General features: G+C 43.7%; 1 protein-coding gene across 3 annotated transcripts in view; it reads left to right on the top strand.

Annotated features, from left to right (window-relative positions):
• Positions 1–5,442, top strand: part of FGFR2 (fibroblast growth factor receptor 2) — a 100,652-nt gene extending 95,210 nt beyond the window's left edge. For all 3 annotated transcript variants that reach the window (XM_063101871.1, XM_063101872.1, XM_063101870.1), the window contains 3 exons: positions 463–600; positions 2,205–2,310; positions 5,278–5,442. In XM_063101871.1, the coding sequence (XP_062957941.1) occupies positions 463–600; positions 2,205–2,310; positions 5,278–5,442 (409 nt within the window). The remainder of the gene's footprint in view (positions 1–462; positions 601–2,204; positions 2,311–5,277) is intronic.
• The last annotated feature ends 6,958 nt before the right edge of the window (positions 5,443–12,400 follow it).

Here is a 12,400-nt window from a genome sequence, read left to right as displayed (position 1 = left end):
TAAGTCACAGAACCTCTGTGCCCCACCTGCTCCACCGGCCATCGTAGGGCAGCTGTTATCTCGCAGAACTGGCCTTACTCTGTCATGTGCCCATACTGACAGACCACAGTCCTTGGGTCACACACATAGGGAGATGGAAGGGTTGGACAGGAGCATAAAGGGCTTTGAAGCTTAGGAGTCAAGATCCTCACATTGCTAACACCGCCTTTAAGACGAGTAACTTTAAGAGTGGTGGCGGTTTGCCTTTTTGTCTTTGATGGAAAATTCCATTGGAACATCCCCATGTTGTTGTCATTTGGGGATGCTTCTTAGGGGCCAAGAAGGCACGTAGGACGAATGGCAGGAGGGCTCATTTGTCTCTGAGCCTAGGAAGTGAGGGGTGTTTATTTTCCTAACTGGGCATGTTTAGGTTTCTGCGATTCAGATGGGTCAGTAATGCTGCGTTTTCTCCCTTCTTTACAGCTGGTCCTTCGGGGTATTAATGTGGGAGATCTTCACTTTAGGGGGCTCGCCCTACCCAGGGATTCCCGTGGAGGAACTTTTTAAGCTGCTGAAGGAAGGACACAGGATGGATAAGCCGGCAAACTGCACCAATGAACTGTAAGGGCCATGGTCTCGCCCGCTGGTACTGCGCTGCGCTCACCACACCAGTAACGCTTCTGCTGGCTGATCTCGGTTTTCTGAGGCCCCTGACTTTCCAAACATGCTCTGAGAAGAATTGCTGAAGCTTTCTGGGCTCAATCCCAGAACTAAGATAGATAGCTACACTGACAAGCGTTACTAGTCCAAAAGAAAGAACATCATTCTGAGGCGAATGGAGCAGGCTTTAGATCCCAGGGCGTGTTGGGCTGCCCGGCTGAGGGTCCCCAACTATGCAGAGCCAGCCTCTGAGTGATCTTCCTGGGCCACTGTGCTGTGGTCACCGTTGTGTCCCCTCAGAGTGATAGGAAGACACACAGGTTGGGAAGCAAGCTAGAGAGCCACGGCGCCATCCCTGCAGAATGGTAGGATTCAAGAACCAACGAAACCTCTCCTTGGGGTTGTGTGTGGCCCCATCATGGCAGGTGGAGAGAATGGGTATTTCCAGAGCTTTGACCGTTGAAAATTGCCATCACAGATTAACATCAGCCACATTTCCTCAGAGCAAAGGAACCAGTGTCTGATTACCTATATTTCACCCATATTTTAGTGCAGAGAATTAAAGATTTATACAGGTGCCATCTTCAGAGTACCAGATCTGACTATAAAACCATGAGCTGGTTTCTAGAAAAACCTGCCTCACGCCTGGGGTGGAATTATGTTGTTTGTGACGTGTGCCTTGTGCAGCAGAATCAGTGCTTTGAAAAGGAGTCTCTCTGCCACCCTCTGCCTCCCCCCTCCGGGATTAACTAAGAAGAGCAATTGTCCCAGAGACTGGCATCTATTGTGTCGTTTCATGGGGATTTTATATCAGTAATCCTATGAGTGCTTTTCGGCGTAGAGTGGCTGTCTGATGAATGGCCACGTTTTATAGTATATTATGTAAAGGCATTTATTGTGCTCCTTGTCATTGCTGTTGCTTTTCCTAACGTGGAGGGTCTGTCGAAACCCATAATCAAGATAAGGCCTGGGAACATAGGCCTATCTAAGAGTTAATCAGGAAATTAGTTTGCAGCCCAGTGGTGGGCAGGTTAATTCATAAAAACCTTACCTTTAAGTTGTGGTTTCAAACCTAATTTTTTTAAAGCTGAGAAACCTTTGTCAACTAGAATCTTTAAAACAACACCCAAAGTGTTGGGCAGGTTATGGTAGAGTCGCTTCGGTCCAGACAGGGCTGTTGGCAGAAGGAAGACTGGAGACCAGCCTGCAAAAATACGCTTTCCTTCTACCTCCAAAAGTGCCTTAAAAGTGTGGTACCATTGTGATAGGTCACACTGTCACAGTGATACCAGTGAAAATGTACAGATGTGTCTTTCTTAATGGTGTAGATGTCTTCCTAAAACATTTTGGGCAAAGTGATATTTTTGTAAACCAAAGTGCCTTTCAGAGGACCCAAGTAGGGAGTCTCTTGGGAAGGTGAATAAACACCTCCTTATTTAGTTGCTTGGAAAGTTCTGATACCTTTCCACAATTTAGGGCACATCTCCATATTGCTGTTCAAACTGACTATAGCTGTGTACCCAGTACTCACAGAATTAACTCACCAGGGAATCCATCTTTCCCAGGTATATGATGATGAGGGACTGTTGGCATGCAGTGCCCTCCCAGAGGCCAACGTTTAAGCAGTTGGTAGAAGACCTGGATCGAATTCTCACGCTCACAACCAACGAGGTAAGAACCTCTTTCCAGAAGCCCATTGTCCTCTGGGGAGACAAGCACAGCTTTTTAAATGCAGGATCCCCTGTTGGAGTCTGGGCTATAGTTTATCATTTTTCCACAGGGGTCAGACAGAGTTAATCTATGTATTTCTTTCAAATCTTGAGTTTTCTCAGAACCACGTTTAGTGAGTTCTGACTTACGAAACCAAAGACTGGGGGACATACCTGAGGCTGCTCGCACTGTGGCTTTAGCGTGGTGGGTCCAGGTTGTGTGTGTGGAGGTCAATGGGAAGGGGAGGAAATGTTCAGTTGCAGTGTTTTGGTGTGCGTGGGAAGGAGCTTGGATTTATGTGCCAGGCTGAGTCTGTGCCCTGGTAATTAGCATGAGAGCTGATGACATCCTGTTACCGATTAGCTTGATCAGAGGCAATGAAGTCCTGGAGTTCCGCTTTTATATAACATGACACTATCCTGTGTGCTCCTATCTGGTAGTGGTGCATTGCTTGCGGCATCTTTCTTTGTGTATGTTAAACGTATACAACAGTTTCCTATAATTAGTGACTTATATGATTTTAAGTGAAAACGTGTACCTTTTGTTAAAATATTTATTTTCTATAAAATGTCTATAATCTATGCCAATAAAAGAAGCACTGTTCTGTCATTCAGTGCTTGAATTTAGCCCTGTCCATGACCGGTCCAACCTGCAGTTAGAGTGGCTTTTATGATTACGGAAAGCATAGACTCCGAGCAGGAAAGATGATAAACCCACCAAGTCCAGTGAAATCCCAGGGCAGTGAGGAATTGTTAATGACTGAATTGTGAGATATCGAAGATGAGGAATGGTGTTTTTTCACACGGGAAAAAAATCGAAACCACCCAATTGCTTTGACAACAAAAAAGGTTAAAATCTCCCAAATACTTTAGAAGGAAAATAATGCACTTAGTTTCTGATTTAGAAAATAGTTTGAATGATGTTAAAAAAAAAAAAAAAAAGTGTAGTGATAGGGATCCTTTACCCAGCAACTCTTCACTTGTGCTGGATAAAGGGAGAGATTGCATTTAAATGAACACAGCTGAACGTCAGGAGTTGAAAAGAACAGTTCAAGGGGAAAAAAAGCAACTTTCTTCTCCTGCCAAAATTGTTGTTTCTAGTATAAGTTCTTTTAACCCTAGACTTGGAATTCACTGATATTTCTGTTTTTTCCTATCAGATCTGAACGTTTATGGCTTCATTTAGAAACTGGGAAAAGCACTAAAGTTCTGTTTTAATGATCCCCTGTCCAGGCTTAATGCTGCTTATTTATATATTTACATTTAAAGTGGGTCCATTCATACTGAAATTTATATCTAGTATCCTAAAATAAAAAAGCAGAATGCCATATTGTCTAACGGATATAAAAATCGAACTTTCTTTCCTTCTGAAAATCATTACCATATGCTCGAGAAAAATGGTTCCATTTAGGACAAAATTTCATTTTTATCATTGTAAGCAGAAAGTTCTCTTTTGATGTGGCGGGTGTGTTTGTTTCCAGTTGTGTGGTTAATGCTGATGTTGTTGGAACTGACACATCCCCCTTCTCGGATGGGGGCTCTTTCTTTGGCCAACCCTGGTGATGAATTATAGTGTGTTTTTAGTGTGTCTTTCACAATGTATCGTTGCCAACATTCCGTGGGCTCTTTTCTGATAACAGTGTGGCTGTTTGTGCTGTGGTCTGCACTTTCTGCCCCGCTCTCAGCAAACCACGTCATGGAATAGTCGTTGGCTTCTGGGTGTGTGAGCAGAACCACCCCAATGTGCCAGCCTAGTTGAGGCAGTGAGACCCAGAGGTTCCCAATTTAGAAATTCTTTCATAGCTTCAGAGCTGGGGTCAACAAATGCTTTCCGTAAGGGACCAGAGAGTAAATATTTTCAGCTTTGATGGCCATATGGTCTTGTTCGCATCTCGCCATTGTAGCAGGAAAGCAGCCGCAGACAATATGTAAATAAACGTGTCTGTGTTCTAGCAAAACCTTATGGACCCTGAAATTGGATTTTTTTTTATAACAGTATATGAATTTTAAGTCATTTTATATCAGTTTAGTGTCGTTCGATAGTCTTCTTTTGATTTTTCTTTCAACCACCTACAAATGTTAAAAAACCATCCTTAGTTCATGGGCTGTACAAAACCAGGCCCTGTCCTAAGTCAGAGGAAGTGTTATCCTGGGATGATCCAGTGGGCTTGGTGGCAGTGACACCAACGGATGCTTTGGGGAGTGGCAGAGACTCTGAATCTCAAACCTTCAAACCTTTGAAACTTCTATATTTTCCTAAACTTTCCTTTAACAGCCCATTGTGGATTTAATATACATGAGTAGATCCAAGCCTTTTTTGAACCTGTTTACATTTTCGACTCGGAGAGCTTCTGAGAGTAATGAATCGCATCTGTTAAATTACCCGCCAAATGAAGGAGTATTCCCCTTTAAATTACCCTAGAAATGGCAATAGTAGAATGTAATTCAGAAAATAAATATTCGTGGTCTCATCTATTTTTAGGGGTCCTGGGTTTCCCCAGTGTGTTACACGTTTTCACTTTGCTGGGGCTGGAATTTGACCTGCATGCTCTCGCAAGGAGGTGTACAGCAAGTGGGTCATTTAGGTCCATGTGAGTCGAGCTGACGACCCTGCACCTACAGTTCAGCGGGGTCTTCTCGTTCTCTGCTTGCCCATAGCTTATTCATGATGGGGTCTAGGAGAAAAGTGAAGGTTGGGGTCTTGGGAGGTCTTTGTGGAAGTCAGGGTGGGCTGGGTCTCTGTCAACCTTCCAGGTTGGCCCCTGTCCTGTCCCACTTCTGATACCGACATCTCAAGAGCCTGTGTTTGAAATAAAACTTCTCTTCCCTTCTTTCAGGAATACTTGGACCTCAGTCAGCCTCTCGAACCGTATTCACCTTGTTATGCTGACCCGAGATGAAATAAAACGTCTCTCTTCCCTTCTTTCAGGAATACTTGGACCTCAGTCAGCCTCTCGAACAGTATTCACCTAGTTACCCTGACACAAGGAGCTCCTGTTCTTCAGGAGATGATTCTGTTTTTTCTCCAGACCCCATGCCTTACGAACCATGTCTTCCTCAGTATCCACACGTAAACGGCAGTGTTAAAACATGAATGGACGTGTTCTCCTGTCCCCAAACGGGACAGCACCAGGAACCTACCTACACTGAGCTGGGGGCCCCTGCCTCCACGAGTGTGTTGCTTCTGCTTGTATATATGGACCAGAGGAGTAAATAATGGGAAAAGTAATCAGCAGATGTGTAAAGATTTATGCAGTTGAAAACTTGGAAGAGAATGTTTCTGGGTACTGGATTGCCACGGACCACCACGCGACCCTCTGACCTGCCCGAGGGTGCTGGCCGTGGACCAGTCAGACTTAAGGCAGACCTGCAATCTGCCTTCCTTGTTAATTTTGTAATAATTGGAGAAAATATATGTCGGCACACATCTACAGAGCACAAATGCAGTATATAGGTGCTGGATGTATGTAAATATATTCAAATTATGTATAAATATATATTATATATTTACAAGGAATTATTTTTTGTATTGATTTTAAATGGATGTCCCCATGCACCTAGAAAATTGGTCTCTCTGTTTTTAATAGCTATTTGCTAAATGCTATTCTTACACAGAATTTCTTAATTTTCACCAAGCAGAGGTGGAAAAATACTTTTGCTTTCAGGGAAAATGGTATAACATTAATTTATTAATGAATTGGTAATATACAAAACAATTAATCATTTATAGTTTTTTTTTTTTTGTAATTTAAGTGGCATTTCTATGCAGGCAGCGCAATGGACTAGTTAATCTATTGCTTGGACTTAACTAGTTATCAGATCCTATAAAAAGAGAAATATTTACAATATAAGACTAATTTGGGGAAAATGAAGTTTTATTTGTGTTTAAACTCTGCTGTCAGATGATTGTTCTTAAACCACCTAAATGCCCATATTAAAAGAACCTGTTAATAGCAAGGTGTTTTGTTTTGGTATACACTTCTGTCACTGGGCCAACGAAACATTTAACTGGACTTTCCAAGACAAATGGTACCAGCGTCCTCTTTAAAAGATGCCTTAATCCATTCCTCAAGGACAGACCTTGGTTGATATGATGGCAGAATGGACTTCTCTCCGGCAGCTGGTCTTCTGCCCCCAAGTTGCCCATTAATCAGATTAGCCTGTATTCTCTACAGTGAATTTTGATAACGGCTTCCAGATTCTTTGGCATTGCAGAAACCTTTTAGGATCTTCAAGTCCCATCACAGAAAACTGAAACACAGAGTTGTTCTGCTGAGAGTTTTGGGGATGCATCCATCTTTTTAAGGGATTACTTCAATCTAATTCTGGCAGGACCTCACCAAAAGATCTGGCCTAATAACTATATCAGACAAAACGTCACCGAATTGTGCATTCTCTATTAAAACATTGTATTTTGCTTTCGAAACATTCACTCACTTTGCTGTAGCCATGCAACATGAATGCAGATTACACTGATTTTACGTGTTACGAATTTGGAGAAAATATTTAATAAAGGCTGTTAATTTTTATACTGACAATAAAAATGTTTCTACAGATATTAATGTTAACAAGACAAAATAAATGTCACGCAGCTTATTTTTTTAATCCTCGTGTCTTACCAAATGGTTTCCTGTGCTCGGAGGTGTTGACTGCATGCTGTTTGCTGTAAATGTTGGGAAGGCAGAGCTGAGAAGGGGCTTTGTTTGCTACGAACAGGGACGACTTGCTAGAGGAGTTAGCTGGGACCAGCAGTGCCCGGGACAGGTTGACCCAGTGGAAAAACAGCAGCGGTTGGTTCAAGCCCGGGCGAGGTTGCTCACTGGCACCTCGGGGATGTCATTGTTGCTTTCTGGGCCCTACCTGCTCCCCAGAGGAGCAAGTGAGGAACTGCGTGGGAGAGAGCTTTGCAAACAGAAGAGGTGGCACTAAGGCTGAGAGCTGCTGAGCAGGGGAGAAGTTCAGATCATCTGGATCCTGGGGACTGAAGCCTTTAGGCTGGTTTCCTCATGATGTATGGAGAAGAGAATTTGCTTTAAATTTTCCAAAAGAAAACCTGTTTTGTTTTGTTTTTTTTTTTTTGGTGGCTGGCCAGTATGCGGATCCGAACCTGTGACCTTGATGTTATCAGCACCATGCTCTCCCAACATGGACACATTTTAGTAACTTTTCATACCAGCAAGAATCTGAAGAGAGAAATGGCATTTCACCTGTGAGTCAAGTGCAGATCTGTGACTCTTAGGGTTCTGTTTTATCTCCTTGCCGGCCTCATCAGCACCAGGAACGGGAGATGAAAACAGGCCCACTTTTCCTGACCTTCAGCCATGCCCTTAGAACCTTATTATGGAGCGGCTGGTGGTTAAACAGTGCTGTCCTTGGGGTCTTTGTTGTATTTGAGGCCATTAGTGTTGGAGTGAGGGTCTCACCAGGCATCAGCACAGTGGCCTGCAGTCCTGGTTCTGCATTTGCCAACCTCCTGGGCTTTCGTTTCTCACTAGGAAAGCAAGGTTATCATGCCACCAAAAGAATGTGATTAAAAAATAAGGTATGTTGAAAACAGCTCAAGAAATGTGTCACCTGTTAAGCACCTGTTAAGCACCTGTGTACAGGGTGATTATTCGGCAGCCCTGTGGGCATTTCCTCCATGGGATGCCCTTGGCCAGGGTGGACGATGGACGTGCTGGTTCTTCAGGTGATTTAAAGCAGAATCTGTGCGGGGTCTCCCTGGGAAGACCTGTGGTGTGCACATTCCGTGCTGTCGAGACTGAAGGGGTAGTTTATGGCTTTTGTCAATGTAGGTTATAGTGGAAGTAAGAACTGCTGTCCTTACCCATTTCAGGGAGATGGGTAGGCAAGAATCCAGATTAGGGTTAGATTAGCTGCTGGCCATTTTAGTTTTGAATTATTTTAGAAAAGGTATTTGTCATGAAGGGGAAGAAGGCAGCGTGGTCCGTGAAAAGCGTGGGAAACGCCTCCCTTTTTTTTGAGACCCACCCCCAATAAACATACACAGGTAGGACTTGATAAGAATCCTGGAGCTTAGGGCTTTCCCCTCCCCAGACCTCAGGAGAGCAGGGGGAATTAGTTGAGCCACGTGTGATTGTCATTGAGTCATGAGATCAGTTCCTTTGTGAGGAACCAAACGGTCACAGGCATCTTGGATGGGTAGTGCCCGCACACTGCTTGTTTCCAACTAGGAAGGGCATATTCAAGGGGCTGCCTCAAAAAGTCCCACTGGTGGTGGCCTCTGGCAGGATGGAAGGAGAGAGAAGCAGGGCAGAGAAGTGGCACCTTCAGGAGAGTCGTGTGATCCCCGTGGGGCGGAGGACCCTCACCCGCTACTGACCTCCCCATCCCTCCGTCCCTCGGGTAGCTTCTCTCCCTCTGATCGTGGGGGAGGTTCCTTAACCCCCCACCCCAGGATATTAAAACATGCATTTGCAGTAGAACGTCTGACAGGCTTGAACAGCTATGGATTGAGGACCCCACCACCATTCTGAAAACAAGAAGTGTGTCTGTCAGCGTGTACTGTAGCATTCAGGCTTTAGAAGGGCCAGGTCCAGAGGGCTCAGCTATGGCAGATGAGGAACTTAAGGCTCACCTTGAGGTTCCTGAGGGTCACGTACTGGGAAATGGGCTAAATAAGACTGCAGCCTTGTGCAGTGCTGCAGAAAGACCATAGATGGTGGGCTGGGGCAGAATTGGGTTGGTTTATTTCTTAAGCTGGGTGATGTTAGGCAAGTCATGGATTCTGTCTGGACATTCATTTCCTCAACTGTAAAACTGGCTATCACCAGCCTCACGGTCTTACCATGAGGATTACCTGTAGGAGCTTAGCTCTGGCAGATTATACTCAGTGAGTGTTAGTTTTCCTCTTCCCAGGAATTGTTCTTGTACGTGTCAGGGATTTTAAAAAATATGTTCACAATATTATGCAACCGTCACTACTACTAATTTTGGAACATTTTCATTCCTCCAAAAAGGAACTTGTACCCATTAGCAGTCACTTCCCTCCCCACAGCCACTGGGAACCACCAATCTGCTCTGTTTACGGATTTACCTACTGTAGACATTTCATAAATGAAATCATACAATATGTGGCCTTTTGTGTCCAGCTTCTTTCGCTTAACATAATGTTTGCAGGTTCTTCCATATTGTGCATGTTTCAATACTACATTCCTTTTTGTTGCCATATCATACATATTCCATTGTATGGATATACCACATTTTGTTTATCCATTCATCTTGGACGCTTGGGTTGTTTTTACTTTTTGGCTATTATGAATAGTGCTGCTATGAACATTCATATATAAGTCTTTGCGGGGTCATATGTTTTCATTTCTCTAGGTATATACTTTGGAGTGGAGTTGCTGGGTTATATGGTAAACTATGTTTAACCTTTTGAGGAACTGCCAGACTGTTTTCCGAAGTGGCTGCACTATTTTACATCCCCCCTAGCAAAGCATGAGGGTTCCAATTTCTCCACGTCCTTCCCAACACTTGTTATTGTTTACATTTTTTATTATAGTCATTCTAGTGGATGTGAAGTGTCTTCCTAAGAATTTAATAGCTGAGGAGATCCCACTCAGATCATGGATCAAAGATACATAATACCTGCTGTGGGTCAAATGTGTCCCCCCAAAGTTCATGTATTGGAAACTTGTTCTCCAGTGTAACCGTGTTAAGAGGGTGGGGAACCCAATTATGGTCATCGAAAGGTGGGGCCTTTAAGAGGTGATTAAATTATGAAGACTGTGCCCTTATGAATGGATTAATCCATTGATGGTTTAATGGGTGATCATGGGCGTGGTTCTCATGGCTTTAAAAGGAGAGAAGTTAGCTCTCTCTTGCTCAGCCATTTGCCATGTGAGATCCTGCATTGCTGTAAAAGAAGGTCCGCATCAGATGTGTTCCCTGAACCTTGGACTTCCCAGCCTCCAAAACTGTAAGACATAAATTTTTTTATAAATTACCAAATTTCAGGAATCTGTTATAAGCAACAGAAATGGACTAATACAATACCTTACTGGGTTTTCCAGAAAAAGATACTCGCACTTCAATTAGGCAGCCTGGCTTCTCCACTCATAAAATGGCCAACAGAGCTAAGAGGCTTCCCTCAGTGGGTCCTCATGGAATGGAGAGGCTGAGAGACGGATCCGTTTCATCTCTTCCTCCTGGCTGAGAGAGGACAGAAGCACTGTCGTGTGATGCAAGGGATAGATACTCTTTCTGGCTGGAATCCTTGAGTGCATCTCTTCTGCAGGTCCCAGTTTTGTTCCAGATGAAGCCTGGTGGACTTGAGCGACCCACTGGGACTGATCAATGCACCATTACTTATGTATGCACATTGGAGTCCTCCTTATCCAGTCTGCGTTTTGATGTTGTTTGTTTTTTGATGTTTTTAGAGATGAAAGCAAAGTTTGTCTTCTCTCACATTTCATCCCCAGGAAGCTTTGAAATGACTTGGCTGTCTACCCCGGGCAAGGACAGCAGAAGCTTTCCATGGCTTAAGTGACATTCTGGAATGGGGCCTTTCTTGTGTAGTTTCTCCTTGGCATTTCTGGGGGTTTTGTCTTTTTTTTTTTTTTAAAGATGACTGGTAAGGGGATCTTAACCCGTGACTTGGTGTTGTCAGAACCACACTCTCCCAAGTGAGCCACAGGCTGGCCCATTTCTGGGGGTTTTGAACGGACTCCTCAAAATTGCCTTGAAGTCCTGTCTCAGAGGGTCACTCAAGGTGCTGTAGAAGACAGTGGATGGGAGGACAGGTAGTGTTAATAGTTGGGAAACTCCATCCTCTCAGGACCTTTGAAGTAAGAGGTGGCAGATTCCTGCCAATTGTAGAGGGGAACTCCAGGACACGCAGAAGTTCAGTGACAGAATTTAGCTTAAAATACATAGGTAGGTGATTTTTCCTTCTGTGTCTCAGAATGCTGCCTCTTTTTGGGTCATGTCTTTTTAGTCTCTTTTCCCTCTTCTGATTCTTTTGTTGAGGGCACTTACCTGAATCTCGCCTGTATCCCTTACAAGACAAAATCCATAAAATGCTGTACTTGGAAAGGAATAGAGGACACTGAACAGATTTATAAATTAAGAATTAAGGAGGAAAAGTTTTCTTGGTCTGTAAATAGGGTGACAAAAGATCCCTATCTGAGATGATTGTTACGTTAAATGAGATTTTACCCGGGAAGCACCAAACAGTGCCTGCCACATAGCACTCAAATAGATATTAGCTGCTATCCTCTGTCTATCGATACAGATGTAGACATAGGCATAGATGTAAGTATTGAGACAAATATAAATATAAACTGTATGTGTGTGTGTATGCATGTAATTGTCATTATTAATGAAGAAATTTATTCGTGAAATTGCTGGTCAGTTGGGAAAGCGACCAGGGCCCATGTCTTGCCCCAACTCTTTTAAAAACAAACAAAAAGCTTTAAATTAATGAAAATAATGATCAAAATATTTAAGAATTATGTAATCATGTTTAACGACATTCAACCTGTTACGTTCCCCTTTTTAAACAAGTGTTCACTCTACAAACACTCGCCAGGCAATGAATGCCTAATATGAGCTTTAAGGGACAATTAATGGTTTTAGAACTGCACAGCCGGCTGGTGGATGGCTTAAGCACCATGCTGCAAAAGGAAGAGCAGCCAGGAGCAAAAGTTCAGGAGGGTTTTTGCAAGGGATGCTGTCTCTGGCTCCAGGTGTGGTGTTGTTACAAGCAAATCGAAATGGGTACCGTGACAAAGGGAAATATCACATGGAAAAAATAGAGGAGGCCAGTCGCAGTGTTCTCCAAGTGTTTCGATTGTGTATTGTTCGGGACGGCGCCACTGAATCTTGGGGAATTGTGAAATTAGCATAGGTCACCGACGGGGTTGGAGAAGCTGCAATAAGCTCTATCTGTTCTGTGAGACGTTCATGGGGGGATGGAGGGAGGGTGGTGTAGGCAGGCGTATTGTGTACTGCAGAGCTTTAAACGGGAGAAGGTGGCTGGAGCGTTTATGCAGACTCAGGGCTGCCCTTCCAAATTGTTCTGTGACTTG

This window comes from Cynocephalus volans, chromosome 7, assembly GCF_027409185.1.
Source record: "Cynocephalus volans isolate mCynVol1 chromosome 7, mCynVol1.pri, whole genome shotgun sequence".
NCBI lineage: Eukaryota > Metazoa > Chordata > Mammalia > Dermoptera > Cynocephalidae > Cynocephalus > Cynocephalus volans.
This window is presented reverse-complemented; position numbering and strand designations above follow the sequence as displayed.